Here is a 16,879-nt window from a genome sequence, read left to right on the forward strand (position 1 = left end):
GCAGGGTCAATCTCTACCAGTGTGTGCAAGCTCCTGCCCAGGTCTGACTGTGCCCTGGTGTCTTACCTCCATTCCCATCTCAGTATGAGGAGGTGCAGCTCACGGCTGGCCATCACAGGGATGAGCTCCATAACACCAAGAGGAAGATGTCAGACATGAACCAGATAATCCAGCATCTCTACCCAGAAATTGACAGTGTAAAGAAACAGGTATGGTCATGGTGCACAGGACCCCTCCAGACATGGGGGCACCTCCATCTCCACGACTTCCATGGCTGGAAATCGGGGTCCAAACCCACTGAGCAGCCACCAGACCTATTTCCACTTCTTGCAGCACACCAGTTTGCAGATGGCCATCACAGATGCTGAGCAAAGCGACAAACTGGCCACCAAGGATGCCAAAGCAACGAACTGGCCAAACTGGAAGATGCTCTGCTCCGGGAGTACCAGGAGCTCATGAACGTCAGGCTGGCCCTAGACATCGAGATCATGACCTACAGGAAGCTCCTGAAGGAAGAAGAGAGCAGGTGAGCGGCTCCCCCTCTGCAAACCAAACAATGCTCAAAGCCATTGATGTTTTCACATTTGCCTTGCAACAGGAGAGGGAAGAGCCACACAAACCTGCAGTGAGAACACCCCCCTTTCCTACACAGATAGAATGGTTTTGGGTTGGAAAGGACCATTCAGTTATCCTATGTCCCTGGTACAAAACTGCTGCTTGAAATTGTCCTAAATAACAAGCACTTACCTCTCTGTCTTCTCTTCCACGCTGGCTGAAGGAGCTAGGGCAGTGAATATTTGTAAGTAACCAGCTTGTAAGCCATTGATGGGGTATTCTTTGAGTTATTCCTTAAATGTACCTGGAACTGAGGATTGATTGATGGCTTGGCTTAGCGAGTGAAGATTTGGGAAGGGCTTTAACCATGCTTACAAGCACGGAACTGAGGATACAACAATGAAAATGAGCTATGCACCTAGGAATTAACAGCAAAAACTGGAGTATTAGGGGTTTGCAGCAACCTGGGGAGGCCGAAAAGCATCTTTTCTCTGCCCAGCTCTGAACTTGACAGGTTTTGTACATTGAGATTGTTCTTGGGAGACTCATGTCCAAGACCAGGACTGCTGCAGGATAGGAAGAAAAGCCACAGATTACAAGCAGTGGTAGCCTGTACAAGAAAACACAGGAATGTGTGGAACTGGAGGTTGAAATTCCTTTGTACTATTCCAAACCAGCTAACCCTCACTGTTTCCCATCACAGTCACGGTCTCATCTGGAAGCAGCTACGGGGGTGGGAACAGGCTTCATCAGCAGGCTCAGCGTGGGGGAAAGTAGTGCTGGCTCCAACGGTGGGAGCTGCCTGGCCCAGGGATCCAGCTGCAGGAAGCAGCTCAAGCACAAGGTTTGTATCCACAAGCACACCAGGAAGAGCCATTGGAGCTAAATCACAGCAGCACCAAGCTCACCCTGAGCAGATGGGGTTGAGCACCACCTCCTGCCACCAGCACAAAGCTGTTAACTCCATCCACAGAGCCATGCTTATCACCTTCCCATGAGGGGAAAACCTGTTCCCAGCTCTGTTTATTAGCTCAGGAGAGGGGTCCCTCCAAGCCCAACTAATTCCTCTGCATAAAGCCTCACGCAGCTGACCAGAAGCTGCTTGTCAATGAGTGATCAACCCTCCCATTAAAGGGTGCCATGGTTAGAGCTCCACTGGCAGCTTCCCAGGCTCCAGTGCCCTGATGCAAATCCAGAGGAGATGCAGGACTTCCATTTACACCATCGTACCTGAAGCAGAATGCATCCCATCACCTAACCAACCCTGCTCCCCACTGCTGGGCTTGCTCACCCCAAAGGTTCAAAGAATGAAAATGGAGCATCTTTCAACATAGAGCAAGTTGCTCTGCTTCCCAATTCCTCCTGCATTGGTTGTTTCACTCCAGGGCTCTCCAGCTCTACCTACATGCAAAAATGCAGCCTTCATTTCCATACAAGGGCTTGGCTCTCTGTAGCGTCCAATTCCTCACCCACTCAGTACATAGCATCTAAGCCAAAAGACCGTGTAACCTGCAGGTTGTTAGACCTTGTCTCAGCATCAAACCATTCTATGTTCCACCTGCCAGACTGAGCTTAAAGTACAGATGGGGTTAAAAATACAGGGGAAACAAAAAGGAGGAACAGCATAAATTTTACATAACCTGGAAAAACACCTCTGGTTTAACACCTTTGTTCTTGGCTTTTTCATTTTTTCCTTTCTTTTTATGGCAGGAGGAGGGTTGGACAATACGTGCCAAAAATGTAATCAGCTCATCACCTCTCATCTTCTGCTCCCATTGAACTGGATGAGTTTTATGATGTTTTCTTCAATAAACTGCAGTCAAATTTACTACAAGCAGCGTGGGCTTTCTGTGCCAAATACACCTCAAAGTGTAATTTTAGAGCAAGGTTTAGATTTGCCATAGGCACTCACTGTCACTGAGAGCTTCCCATCTCTTCCTCCATTTGAGCCACGGAGAGGAGGGGGAATACTGGAGACAGGGATCACAGAGCAGCAACACCCAAACTCTTTCTGCACAGCCAACAGGGCAAGACCAGAAGGTGGGGCTGGTTTCACCTGGCCATAAACGCCTACATCTGAGCCAGTCAAAGGACAGAACCAGACTATTTTGGGTCAGATGATTGGTTTCCCAGTAGCACCTCCCTCTGTGGGACTGAAAGCGCTCTAGGCAGTTGGCTGGAATCATCTGCATTGCAGGAGCGCTCCAAAAGGTGTTTTAAAGTCAGGAGAGGTGGATCCCCCACATCAGAGCTAAACTTCGGGAAAGGCTCGTTACAGACCTGCAGCTTGTGCAGGGCAAACAGGAGGGATTTCTCTCCATCCCCTCCCTGGAGCAGCCAACAGAGCCATCAGGCCAAGTGCTCAACAGGGATGCGATCCCAGGGCAGTGAGATGCTCCAGAGCTGAGGTTTCTGTTGGGTCAGCAGGTCAAAGCCAGGCTGGCTCAGACAAGCTGAGCTCCATTCAGGTCTGTAACTAAAACCCCAAGAGATAAAGTGAGAAGAGAAGCCAACATGACTTCTTCCATTCCACAGGAGATGCCGGCTCTCACATGGAGCAGCTGCTCTCCAGCATCCAGGGCCCAACCATGGAAGATGCTGAGCCCTCTGAAAGCCTTTTAGGCTCAGTCCCAAAAAGTGCTTCAGCACATACAACTCCCACACAGCTTTACCCGAAACCGTTGTGTGGCTGGAAGAGGCAGGCCAGCTTTCAGGCTTGCACATAGGAGCTTCTCCCTGATGCTCTTCATGGAGCAGAACGTGTTCTCAGGCCATGGTGAATGGTGAGAAAAATCACATTAAAGCAAATGCACCTTTAGAAAAGGCTGAGATTTCCAGGGCTAAGCCCTGGGTGTTATCCCCCTAGAGGGAAGAGCATTGAGAAGGCTCCCACCAACAGCCCCTTCACTTCTATTTTCACCTGGTTTGTTTTCTAGGAAAGATTTATCTGCCTTTCCTGGTCTCTCTGAACCCCTCTCCTTTGCTGAAAGATGAATTCTGATATAATCCAAACTTACATTCCCAAGTGATTTCACCAGGAGGGAATGACCAAGCCCAGTTCTCCTGTAAGATATTCCCTATGGAGGACACTTCTGTAAGCAGCAAGATGAGGGGTGTCCATGGATCTGACTGGAGGCAGATCCCATGCCATGACTCCCCCCAGAAACTTGGGAAAACAACAGACTCCCTCTTCAGGGCATTCAGTGGAGGACAGAAGCACAAAGGTAGTTTGAGGACCTCCATCTATTCCACCTCTGCATTTGGTTTTATCCTGGCTAATGCAAAGGTCTGAGCTGGAAAATCCTTCCCTGCTCCCATGCCCCCTTTGTGTACCTGTTACAAGCCAACAGAGCTCTAGCACCAAGAAATCTGCTTGTGCAGGTCCACCTCTAGTCCTGCGGGAGAGAAAAGATTGGGTTTGAGGCAACCAAAATCACAGAGGTCAAAGAAAGAAAGAAAAGGGTGAATTATTCTGCTAACAAAAGGCCAAACTCATGTCAACCCAAACCAGCCCCAGTGTTTGGATCCCTAGAATACTCCCAAGAGTTGAACTCGGATTCTTCTTTTCCCACATGTAAAACAAAGCAACGCTCCTTCCCCCACTCCCAGTGCCCCACAAACATCAAAAGATTGATTCTGCTTCTCTCTTTCATGCTTCCTATAAAAAAGGGAGGCTTGCAAATGCAGCTTTTATGGGGCCAGGGATTCCCTCCCATATGCAGCCCATAACTCAATAGGTGTGTGTTTAAGAGCAGCTCAGATCACTGCTCAGTGGCGAGCAGGGTATTACCAACCAACCTACGCTCATAAACATCCTTAGAAAACAGTCTTTGGGGCTGGTTGTGCAGCCAAAGCCTCTTTTCCTGGGACAGAAAGAGGTGAAAGCTCTCCCTGCAGAGGGTTTCTGGTCACATTAATGCATGTGTTGCCTCCTGCTTTCAGAGGATGGTTTGGGTTTGGAAGGAGCTTAAGATCATCCAGATCATTTCAGCTTTTCCCTCTGCCTCCATTCCCCTTCAAGCTGATCTCCACATCCTGATAATCCAACCCCATCTACTCCAGAGCTGGGAGCACGTGGAGTTTCAGCCCTGGCTCTGCTGTGACCCCAAGAAAGACAGTGTGGGAGGTGGGGTGTGGGGTACCCCAGGCTGGGATGCTGAAGCCTTGGTGTCACTGCAGGCTGTAAGCCCAATCCAGTGTAGATGTACTACAGCTAGTGTACCAAGCCATGGTACAACTACAGCCCCTCAAGCATGGTGTTGGCCTACAGTGAATCTGGCTTCGGCTGCAGGATCAGTGGAGCCCTGGGGTCTGGACCCATTGCCAAGGTCACCGTCAAGGAGCTCCAGCTTCTCCAGCTGGAGATGAACCCAAGCCTTTATTCTGGGAAGCACCAGGAAAAGGCACAGATCAAGACCCTCAATAACAAATGTGCATCTTTCATTGATAAGAGATGCCCAGTGCAGAGCCATAGCAAGCTGCTGCACAGCACACCTGAGACAGGGAATGCGTTTGCCAAACTGCTCAGCAGTAGCAGCAGCTAAAATTTGCAGACAGGACCCATTTGAGCTTTATGAAGACATTTTGCACCACTGTTAGACTAAAAAGGAGCCTTCAATGGGGCAAGAAGGTATTTTCATGCTCCAGGAGCATTCTTGCAAATGGCAATCAAGCTTTGCTGTTACATGCAGAGAACCTGATTCTCTAATGCCCCATTTTTATATCATTTGAACCCTAACTTCAGTAGAATCACCTCTGATTTACCCCACTGGGAGCACACCACATCTCCTTATCTCTACACCACGGTGATCCACAGGGAAAACACCTCCAGTGCAGACAAGTGATATTCCTGCTGCTGCCCCCAGGGAATCCCTCAGCCCCAAGCATCCATTGAGGACGCCTCTATTAGTGTGCAAATGGACAAGAGCTGAAGCCTGGACATGGATGGCATCATTGATGATGTCAAAGCTCAATAGGACACCATTGCCAGAAGCCAGGCGGATGCAGAGTACCACAAGGTGAGTCACGATGGGCACTCACAAACACAGTTATTCCTCCTTCTAAGGGCTCTGCTTCCTCAGATTCCCAAATTTGGGTTGAATAGGCTTTGTAAGGGTTTGCTTCCTGAGCTCCTTGATGCGTGTTCCCTTCGTGTGACACATCCTCTGTTAATGTCTTCACACACAGAGCTGCTACTGTGTAAATGAGTCATTCGTGTCCCCCAGTCACAAAGATTTGTCCTTCGAGCTCAAGATCCGGGACTGTGGCTCCAGAATCATGGAGTAGGTTTAATTATTGACTCATCTCCTCCCTCTGGTATTTGTTTTCATGGCGTTTTCTCTCTCCTTGGTATGAGGAACTGAGAGGAACCACTGGCAAACACGACAGCTTGCAGAGCACAAAGGATGAGATGATGGAGCTGGTGATTCAGACACTGGAGAGCATGGAAACACCAAAGCCCAGGTAGGGATGACTCAGGAGCAAGAATGTGTCAGTTGCAATTCCCAGCTTGTGGCTTTCCAAAACCCCTCCACTACAGCAAGGAACAATAAAGCCAGTTCTGATGGAATACATGTCAGCTGCTCCACTCCAAGATGTGCCTGTATCCAGAGCACAGAGTAAAAAGGTCTATTACTACTTAGGACTGAACTACTATCAGTAGAGACCTGCAGTGAGAACACATGAACACATACACCAAAGCAAAGAGGCTTTGGCAGAGAGAATCATCCTGGAGTTAGAGGTTTCCCTATAGAGTCTGAGAACAGAACAAAGAGCAGGGGATGAATACAGAGGCAGGGTCAAGATCTCCCAACTCTTCTAACTGGTGGTGATGAAAATCTCCTACCTCCAGAGATCAAGCTGGAAGGAGCCACTGATGAAGCTGAGGAGCATGAGGAAGTGGTTGTCATGGATGTAAAATGCAAACTCTACAAGCTGGAGGTACCCCTGCAGAAGGCAAAGCAGGACATTGGGTGAGAACCAGGAGCTTGTGACCATCAAGATGCTCCTGGACATCAAGATCACAACCTGCAGGAAGCTGCTGGGTGGAAAGGAGTGCAGGTGAGTGCTGGTACAACCCTGCAGGGTGCTCGCAAGGAAGAAATAGCGATGCATTAACCCCAAACCACCCTTCCCAGTCTGCCTGATGACCTCTGTGGTTGCAGTAAACCCCACCAAGATCCCACGTCCCAGGGAGTGACACTTCCTAAAGCACTTTCTAGCATTTATGGACCCAAATTCCTTACAAACAACAAGAAAATGTAAGTAAAGCACAGAGGAACACTAGTGCAGGGCTCAAAAGCTTTTAATGCACTCAGGCCCTTGGGTCTTCCCCCAGCTGGAAGATCACACATGAATAAAGATGGTTCGTGTGGCTTGCAACCACTGCGTAGGGAAGGGGAAAGAAATGCAGTAAACAAAACTAAATCACTGGGTTGAAGCTTCCACCCTGCCCCTTGAGAACAGAAACCACGCCACCCTCCCACACCACGGCGCCAGCCCCATCCCTGCTCTTCCAAAGACCTGGACGCACACACGCGCGTATCCGAGCCCTGACACCGCAATGAGGGCAATGTAGGAGGTGAAGGACCAAGCCTGGCCCTGCCCCAAACAAGGTGGGAACCCAGTCTTCAAGCTGAGGAATGAGGGGAGGAGGAGACGCCACTTTGCAGAGGATTTGGCCAATAGACGCCTCTGCAGAAGTGTTCCAAGCATTGGTTTCAATGGCAACGAATCAGCAATTCCCCCAACAACAAATGATGGCGTTGGAAAACACCATCAACCTGCAGAACAATCATCCTGAGGAGCAGATGTTGACTTGGCATTCAAACACATTGCCTTTTTACAGGCAGAACCAACAAAACATTGAATCCTAACCTGCCTGCCCTACTCTGTTCATTAATTCCCAGTACATTCACATTTATCACTGTTAGTTTTTATTAAAGAGCAGGTTGAGTCACATTCCCTCCATTGTAAGCTGAGGTGCCAGCAAGACATCAAGATTTCCCTTGATAGAACAGCATTTTACCTTTGTCAAGTCTCAGTTCCACTTCATCCAACCCAGTAAAAGTTGTATGCTCCCCTTTTTATGACCACAATTCACCAGCGTGACCCCTCTAAACATGCCCCCTCTGACCTACCAGCATTCTTCAAGCCTTCATGGAGCAAAGCTGCTGCTGCTGTCCCGCTGGCAGGCGCACTGCATGCTGAGCAGTTCACATTCTTTGCATCACAAACATTTTGTGGAAGTTTCATGCAGCCTCACCCCGGTTTCCACCAAATAAAAGGGAGAAGGTGCTGCACTGTGGTCAGAGGGAACCTGCTTCCAGTGCATCACTGCACCCATCTCTCTCCCACCACTGACCATGTTCTGTTGCTCCTGCAGCGTCAGCTCTGGCCGTGCTGGCAGGAACTTGGGTTCTTCCTCTGTAGCTCTTCCCAGGAACCGATGTAGTTTCAGCACTGCCTGGTGTCACTGGGGTGGTGGCATGGGCTACTGCAGCTTGGGTTACTTCAGCAGCAGAGGTCTTAATGGTGTGGCATGCTCCAGGCCCAGAATGGCTGTTGGAAGGTGTCCTCCTCTAAGACGTGGATGTGGCTTTGGTGGATCTGGCATCGGGTTTGGCTACAGAGGCTTTGGCTATGGGGTTGGTGGAGTCTCCAGACCGTGCACCATCATACCCATCACCATCAACAAGCAACTGCTCCAACCGCTCCGATTGGAACTGGATCCCAATGTGCAAATGGTGAAGAACCAAGAGAAGGAGCAGATGAAGACCCTCAACAACCAATTTGCTTCCTTCATTGACAAGGTGAGCTGAGAACCCCTCCCCAGCTGAAGTCTGCAATAGGTGAGGTGTCTGGCATGGAAAGGGCATGGAATCCATCATTCTGGACGCTGAAGGCAACTTGCTTTAGGGTGACAGTTGAGCACCAGGGTGGGTTTGAGACATTGGGGAAGCTTCAGTGCACAGGAAGGATTGCTCTGATTTCTAGGCCTGACTACAGAACAAGCTAAACCCAGTTTCATCAGTGTTCCAGTTCCTCCCCAATTCCTCTCCACACATCCCAATTTAATGCAAACCTCTCATCTCTAGAAGTACTCTGGGGTTTTGTGCCTTTCCACAAGGGTGGCCCAGAACAGAAGCCACTCAATTAGGAAATGCTGCATTCAAGAGCACCAAGAACACATCTCACTGCCGTTGCATGGACAGCGGCTCCCAGAAGCCCTCAGTCCTCATCTCATTTCCTATTTTGCTCACTGGGATTCAGGTCCGATTCCTGGAACAGCAGAACAAGATGCTGGAGACCAAGTGGAGCTTTCTGCAGGGTCAAAATCACAGCAAGAACACCATCAAGCCCATGTTAGAGGCTTACATTGGGAACTTGAAGAAGCAGCTGGAAGCACTGGGGAGCAACAGAGCCCAGTTAGAAATGGACCGGAAAGCAACCCAGCAGCTTTTGGATACCAACAAGAACATGTAAGTAAAAACCAGAGAAATGCGAGTGCAGAGCTCAAAATGTTGTGCAGGATTTGTCAGCAGGCAGAGATTGAACATTTTATAGCAGTAAATGGTTCCCAGAGGACTAGTAGATAGATGGAGAGATCTACAAATGATCTTGGTACATAAAACAAGGCTCCAGTTTACAGAGATGGAGGAAGAGGAGGCAGAGCCTAGGGTGACACAGTCTAAGGTGAGGCGTCCCTACCCATGGCAGGGGGTTGGAACTGGATGATCTTCAGGTCCTTTCCAACCCAAACCTCTTCCAGGTTTTCTTTGTCTCCCTCCTAAGCCAAGACATTAACATTTAGAAGCGTTCAACAGTTATTTGCTGTTGCAGAGGTCAAACGAAAACAGCTCCGCTGCAACTTTATAGAGACACAGAAACCTCTCTGAAACGAGTTCGCTTCCCCATGGGCAATGGAACGAGATCCCAAAACACTGTTAGGGAAGAAGGAAAATAACGAGGAGTTTCACTTCTTCAGAGGAGCCCTGCAGAAACCCAAACAAAGGTGTAATTGCATTGGATGCAAGCGAGATCTCCCGTTTTCCCACGCAGGTACAAGGACGAATGCAGCCAGCGGCCCTGCACCGAGAACAAGTTTATTGCCCTGAAGAAGGTGAGCAAGGGGCTGTTTGAACTCTCCTCTCCAGGCTCAGGTCTTTGGGGTGATTTATTTCCCAACAGCAGCACACAGAACAAGTACAAGCAGGAGCTGGAGCTTGGCTTCGCTTGAACTCAAATCAGCAGCAGCGGTGTAATTGGGACTTGGCACACGGTCGTGGTACCAGCACCCAAAGTCCCTCAGCCCAAGGGTATCCCTGGGTCTGCTCACTGACAAACTTCTTTCTTCTTTTAGGCTGAGAAAGTTGGGGTTGTTCAGCCTGGAGAAGAGAAGCTGCGTGGAGACCTCAGAGCAGCTTCCAGTATCTGAAGGGGGGGTATAGGGGTGCTGGGAAGGGGCTCATCATTAGGGACTGCAGTGACAGGACAAGGGGTAATGGGTTCAAACTGAAACAGGGGAAGTTTAGGTTGGATCTAAGGAGGAAATTCTTTCCTGTGAGGGTGGTGAGGCACTGGAATGGGTGCCCAGGGAGGTTGTGAATGCTCCATCCCTGGCAGTGTTCAAGGCCAGGTTGGACAGAGCCTTGGGTGCCCTGGTTTAGCGTGAGGTGTCCCTGTCCATGGCAGGGGGCTGGAACTGAATGATCTTAAGGTCCTTTCCAACCCTAACTATCCTATAATTCTACCCCCAATGTATCTCCAGGATGTGGACGATGTTTTCTTACACAAAGCAGAGCTGGAAGCCAAGGTGGGAAGCCTGAAAGAAGAGGCTGAATTCCTGAGAAAGATCTACAAAGAGGTAAGGCAGCGCTCGATCACTCCAGCATCCTTTGCATTTCCCAGCTGTATTTTGAAGCTACTGATCCCAAAGGAAAAGGGAAGAGGGGTAGCACAGGGCAGTGGTCATCCCTTGGGTGAACAGCAACTCATCTCTGTGTGGTCATCACGAAGTGGGACCGAGTTGCACAGGGTGGGTGACACGGCTTGGGGCCGGGCTGGAAGCACAGCGGGACCAGCATCTCTGACCAGCTCAAGCCCATCTCACCACCAGGAAACCCACCAGCTGCAGACCCAGATCTCTGCTACTTCAGTGGTCATCAAGATGAACAAAAGCCAAGATCCAGACCTGGGTGGCATCACTGCGGATGCAAGGGCTCGGTACGAGGACATTGCCCGCAAGAGCCGGGCAGAAGCACAAGCCTGGTATGAAAGTAAGGTGAGAAAGCCTGGAGAGGGAGGGTTTGGGTGCAGCTCCTCTCTTCAGACCAACTTCAAACCCAGAGAAACACCATCCCCCCTCCAGATTTACTCTGATTTAACCCAAAGCGTGTTCCGGGACATCCTTTGGGTTGTTCTAGTTCAAGGAGCTGCGAGTTACTGCAGGCAGAAACACCGACAGCCTGCGAGAGACAAAAGCCAAGGCAGCTGAGCTGACACGGAAGGTCCAGAGGCTGAATGGAGAAGTCAAGAGTGCCAAGGACCAGGTGAGCACCAAGACCTGGTGAGACCAAGAGCCAGGTCTGGTTGTCTCAGCAGGGCAGAGAGTGAATTGCTGTTGTGCTCCCACATCTAAATTAAATGGTGCTGTAGCACGTCCCATGAGCTGGGACCCTGCTGCTCCAACTAGAGCTGCATTAAAGCCCAGCTCATGCAGTACCTGAAGGCAGATGCAGTTACAGATGTTCCCCTGCAAGCAACATAAGGGAGCAAAGAAACTACAAGTCCAGCTCCCTTGAACCCCAACAGAAGGGACTGCTGGGCTGAATCCACAACCAGACTTGAGCCCCATCTCCTGACAATGCATGAATCACATTTGAAGGTAGCAAGAGACAGCCAAGACTCACCCTGTCCTGCTCCTTGCAGTGCACCAAGCTGGAAGCCGCAGTGGCCAACACTGAGCAACGTGGGGAGACATCCATCAAGAATGCGAAGCAGAAGCTGTCCGAGCTGGAGGATGCTCTGCAGCAGACCAAGGCAGACCTGAGCCAGCAGCTCCGCCAGTACCAGGAGCTCATGAACGTCAAGCTGGCCCTGGATGTTGAGATTGTCACCTACAGGAAGCTGCTGGAGGGAGAGGAGAGCAGGTGAGTGGTGGGATCATAGAATCATGGAATGGTTTAGCTTGAAGGGACCTCAAAACTCCTCCAGCTCCAACCCCTGTCACGGGCAGGGATACCTTACACTGGAGCAGCTTGCTCCAAGCCCCTGTGTCCAACCTGGCCTTGAACACTGCCATGGATGGGGCAGCCAAACCTTCTCCATTCAACCCATCCCAGTGTCCCAGCACCCTCACAGGGAAGAGCTTCTGCCTTATCTCCAACCTGCACTTCCCCTGTTTCAGTCTGAACCCATCACTCCTTGCCCCATCGCTCCAGTCCCTGATGTGGGTCCCTCTCCAACATCCTTGTAGCCCCCTTCACACACTGGAAGGCTGCAATGAGCTGTATGAGGCTAAAGGGCTTTGCATTTGAAGATAGGTGGATAATGTACCACCCTTTCCCGTTCTATCCAGGCTCTGTGCAGAAGGTGGCTTCCCCATCAACAGCTGTAAGTTGGAATGTTCACCTTCTACCAAACTTGGGCATCTTCTGCCTCTTCTCCAGGGAATTCCCTAAGGTGAAGCCCAGCTTTGCTCTGCCTTTCCCAGCAGTGAGCTGCAGCGACGATGGGAGCAGCAAGAGCACGAGGAGCCCCCACATGAAGGGGATGCCCATGACCAACATGTAAAGAGCTGCAGATGTGGAAACAAAGCAGCACACATCCCTTTCTGCCAACACACAGCAACAGCCAGGGGACACACAGCTCCCCAGGACTGCCCATGTTCCACTCCATGGGGATACTAAAGGCCACTTTTGGGTGCTTGAGAGTTTTGCTATTTCTGCTAAGGAATTCAGGAGCAAGAAGGGCTAAAATCCCCCTCATCGCCCCCATTATGCAGTTAAACCAAGGTGCCTTTAGTGCAGTTTCCTGGTCTTTCCACTCCTACATTCCAGGATTAAAATGAAGTGGGAGAGCAGACACCTTCTACCTAAGAGCATTTTCATTACAGCTTTATCCATCCCAGTTGTTTCCACAGATCCCAGCTTGGATCAACATCAGTTGACCAACAGCTTCACCAGTCAGGCTTTTACATTGCACACAACCCAGGCATGAGCAGAACTCACCTAAAACAGCCTGGCCTGCAGCTTCTCTACACACTGCATTGGATTCATTGATTACTTGCCCCAAAGGATAGATTTCAAGGGCTGTTGCTGCTTGAAGGCAGTTTGCTTATGTACCTGCACTACCTGCTTTGAAACTCACCTTCAGCTTTCCTTTTTCTTCTGAGTTCTCAATGTTTTGTCTCATCTGTTGCCATAAATTCCATCATAACCAAAGGGTCTGGGGGCTAAACTCTGCTGTCAGGTAAAAAAAGGGCTGAGCATCAATGTGTGTCCCTAGGAAACAAAGCTCCTCTCTGACCTTGTACAAGGGATCCAAACCCATCCTTAAACACACAGAACCAGCATCAACTTCTTCCCTAGTCATGCAGTACCTAACCCATTGAACTGCTAGAGAAGGACATGAACCCTACTGGAAGGAAAAGGGGAAGCAGTGATTTATTTCTAATGACTACGTCTTTTGTCAGTGGCTTTTATTCTGGCTTTAGTCTTGCATCTCTAATAAACTGACACAGCAACTCAGGTCCCTTCATTCAACACCTGCAGTTGGGGAAAGGGGGGTTAAGTCTTGTCTCTGCTCCAGGATCCCAAATGCCAAAGCTCAGAGGGGTCTAAACCAGACAGGCTGAGCCCTGCATCCACTGGGAGCTCTTCCTTCCCAACCCAGACACCGCACCTCAGTGGCTGTCCATAGCTCCCAACGTTTGCTCTCCATGCACACAAGCAGCTTTGCAAGGAGAGGGTCGGACCCTCTCTCCAGAGCAGCACCGAGGCGAAGGCACAGCTCTCCTCTTCCTCATACCCAGCACACAGGGAGCAGGTTCCCTGACACCCTCGTGCCAGTGAGGCTCAGAAACGGGTGCTTCCCTGGTTAAACATCTTCATTAGGACAGGGTGGAGATCCCAACGACTTTCCCCCAGGAAAACCAAACAAACACAAGCATTTGAGGGCACTGACTAAGCAAAGATGCTCCGTGGATTTGCATAAAGCTAATTGAAACTCTTTATTACTATCACCGATTGCTAAATCCTCTGAAAACCATCCCCTGAGTGCCTCAAGCTGCCTGGGAACACCTCAGAGCCAGGTACCAGGAGCTGCTGGATGGCTCTGCAGCCCCTTGTCCTTCCTCTCACCCTGGCACTGGACCAGCCCCACAGCAGAACAGACCCAACACCAGCCCATGCTTTATCCCTCATACCCATACCCATACCCATACCGCAGCTGCTTCAGTACAAGAGCACAAAATCCCACCATCACCCATAAGGAGCAGAAAAGCCTCTTCCCATCTCCAGTGCATGGGGTGTTGCCCTTTATAACCTCATCAAGGCAATCAGGCTTCCAATGAGGCTTCCCAGGTGGAAGCCATCCCAGGATAAAAGTTGTTTCCCCCCCACACCATGCTCCTCCCTGCACAGTGGAGCTGGGCCCATACTGGTTCAATGCCATTTAATTCCCTTTAAACATCAGATGAAAAGCTCCATCAACCTCAGAGCAGGGTTTTAGCCTTAGGAAAACTGATGGAAACTGAAGTAAATGCAGCTTAAACACTGGGGAACCCAAGAAAGCTCCCCAGCATCTGCAGCCTTCTTCCCAGGCCCGGTTGCATCCAAGTCCTCACCTTCCCCTGCCTCAGTTTCCCCTTGAGGAAGAGCAGAACTCACCTCCTTTGTAGAGCCCTCTGACACCGGTGGCCACAACAGCACTGCCAGTGAGCTCAGTCCTGTCATTACCATAGCACACATCCAACCTTGCCTCCCTTGGTGGTGGTACAGCAGAGCCATAGGGGTCAGTGGATGGAGCAGTTACTGCATCCTGCCAAGCAGCCCAGTAGGAAACAGCAGGGATGGTCCAGCTGGAACACAGCATCCAGCTGGGACACTGGAGAGAGGAAACCAGGGCAGCTCCTAGGAGCAGAGAAATGCAGAGGCCAGGGGCAAGCACTGGTGGCACAAACAGAGAAGTCTGACTTAAAGCAGATAAAAACTGATCAAGTACAGTTAAATAAGTACCATAATAACCATAATAACCATAACAGGAGGAAAAACGGGGCTGGGATGCATTGGCCTTTCCCCAAAGCATGAACACAGACGCATCCCAGAGATGGCACCAGCAGACCAAGGACTTGCCCCTTCGAGGAGGAGCTGCCCTCTGCAATTGCCTTTTCTTGCCTCCTGGCTCCACTTTCCCCTCAACACAACCTCCAGCTTCCCCTGAATTCCCTGAGCCCAAATCCACAGCAACCCCATGGAGCACAGCAGCTCCCTGGGTCACCCTGGCCTGACCAGGCGCATTCCCAGCCCTGCACCACCACGAACATCCTTGGTGTGTGACTTTATGCCCATTTCAGATGTTTGCTTTTCTTCTGAGTCACTGCAAAAGAGGGAGGCCAATAAATGCTGTTTTGTACCATGTTAAACAACCCAGTACTATTGCACTGAGTTGTTTAATGGCTTTTCCTACCGTTTAATACCTCAGCATCCCTTTTTGCCTCTCCATCAGTGGCATCCTGCCACCAGCAAGGGAAGCTGCTGATGGGAGGCAGAGTCTGGCACCCAGTACCCAGCCCAAGTGACAGTGAGTGGTGATGCTGTGCCCAGCAGTGATGCTGTGCAGAGAGGGCTCTGCAGGGGATGGGTGCTGGGTTCCTCTGGGTCACATCCGTCTCCTGTCTCTACCAGTGCAAAACTCATCCCCATTGCAAAGCTGCTTCTGAAGCTGGATCATTTCTCCTGCATCCAACCTGCAGGAAGTGCAGGGAGCAGAACACTGGGGATGCACCCGATTTACACCCAGTCAGGGCACTTTGGCTTCACAACATGACCCAGCTTCAGTGTGTGCTTGAGCTCAGGACCCCCCCTCGTGTGCATGAGCGGCAGCTCAGGGAGGGGATCCTGCCCCTCTGCTCTGCTTGGTGAGACCCCACTGGCAGCACTGGGTGCAGCTCTGGTGTCCTCAATGTAAGGACATGGAGCTGTTGGAGCAAGTCCAGAGGAGGCCACGAGGATGCTCAGGGGCTGGAGCAGCTCCCATAGGAACCAGGCTGAGAACATTGGGGCTGGAGAAGAGAAGCTGCGTGGAGACCTCAGTGCCTGAAGGGGGCTCCAAGGATGCTGGAGAGGGACCTGCATCAGGGACTGGAGCGATGGGACAAGGGGTGATGGGTTCAAACCTCCATGGACTCACAAAGACACTTCCTGGTGTTCCCACATTGTGCAAATCTCCTCTTCCCCGGCATACGTTGTCCTGGGAACATGGAAAAGCTGCAGCCCCCCAGCCTGCACATGCCCCTTCCATGCACGCCTGCTGCTCCCCAAGGATTCAAGCGATGGAGCCCTCATCACTTGCTGTCCTACACCTCCTCACTATAGCAAACAGCAGCAACCAGTGGCACCCACTGCCAAACCCCCCTGGGCAGTGCTGCCTTTGAGCTCTTCATTTCAAGGCATTCATTTCAGTTTGATTTCTTGGTTACAACACAAAAGCTGTGAGCTGGGTGCTGGGTGCTGATAGCAGAGCTCTGCTGGGCACCCTAACGCCTCCCTGCCTTGACCTTAGTGCCATGTGTGCAGTAAAACCACACACAGGCTCAGCACAAGGGGCTGGGTGGTGCTGGGCACCAGAGGAAAGGGATCTGGGTACTGCAGAGGCAGGTAAAGCATCCTTGGAGGATGCACAAACCAGCCTGGAGGCATCAGTGACTCCGAACCCTCTGCCTGGCCCTGGCCCCACTGGGGTGATGCTTTGAGCATCAGCAGCTCCAACCAGGGCTGGCCCCACCATGGTTCTATGAGAAGGGTGGGAGCAAGCACAAACCCCCATGGGTGAGTCCTCCTCACCCCACAGTGCCCCAAAAGGAGCAGGAAGGAGCTGTCCTCATGCAGCAAGGCCCAGACTCTCCTCTCCAAGCTCTGGCTGTTGGCAAGGGGGCCTCCTCTAGCGCACAGCAGAGGAAGATGATGCTTGGGAATGGATTGGTCTCAGTTTCAGTCCTGACCAGGGGCTGGGCTGCAGCCAAGTGCTTGAACAAACCAATGCCATCGTCCCACTGCTCAGAGTGGGATCAAGCAGGTAAAATTCACCCAGAAATGGAAGACTG

At 50.9% G+C, this 16,879-nt stretch overlaps 1 protein-coding gene across 1 annotated transcript; it reads left to right on the forward strand.

Annotated features, from left to right (window-relative positions):
• The first annotated feature begins 455 nt into the window (after positions 1 to 455).
• Positions 456 to 12,326, forward strand: LOC133208968 (keratin, type II cytoskeletal cochleal-like). The gene is made up of 11 exons (XM_061347256.1): positions 456 to 526; positions 4,847 to 5,085; positions 6,407 to 6,527; positions 8,141 to 8,366; positions 8,827 to 9,035; positions 9,616 to 9,676; positions 10,325 to 10,420; positions 10,673 to 10,837; positions 10,980 to 11,105; positions 11,485 to 11,705; positions 12,134 to 12,326. The coding sequence occupies exons 1-11, from the start codon at positions 456 to 458 to the stop codon at positions 12,234 to 12,236; spliced, it is 1,638 nt and encodes a 545-aa protein (XP_061203240.1). The 3' UTR covers positions 12,237 to 12,326.
• Positions 12,327 to 16,879: the final 4,553 nt, after the last annotated feature.

This window comes from Neopsephotus bourkii, unplaced genomic scaffold (genome assembly GCF_033783945.1).
Source record: "Neopsephotus bourkii isolate Nb327-2 ecotype Australia unplaced genomic scaffold, CSIRO-AGI_Nbou_v1 NB_309, whole genome shotgun sequence".
NCBI lineage: Eukaryota > Metazoa > Chordata > Aves > Psittaciformes > Psittacidae > Neopsephotus > Neopsephotus bourkii.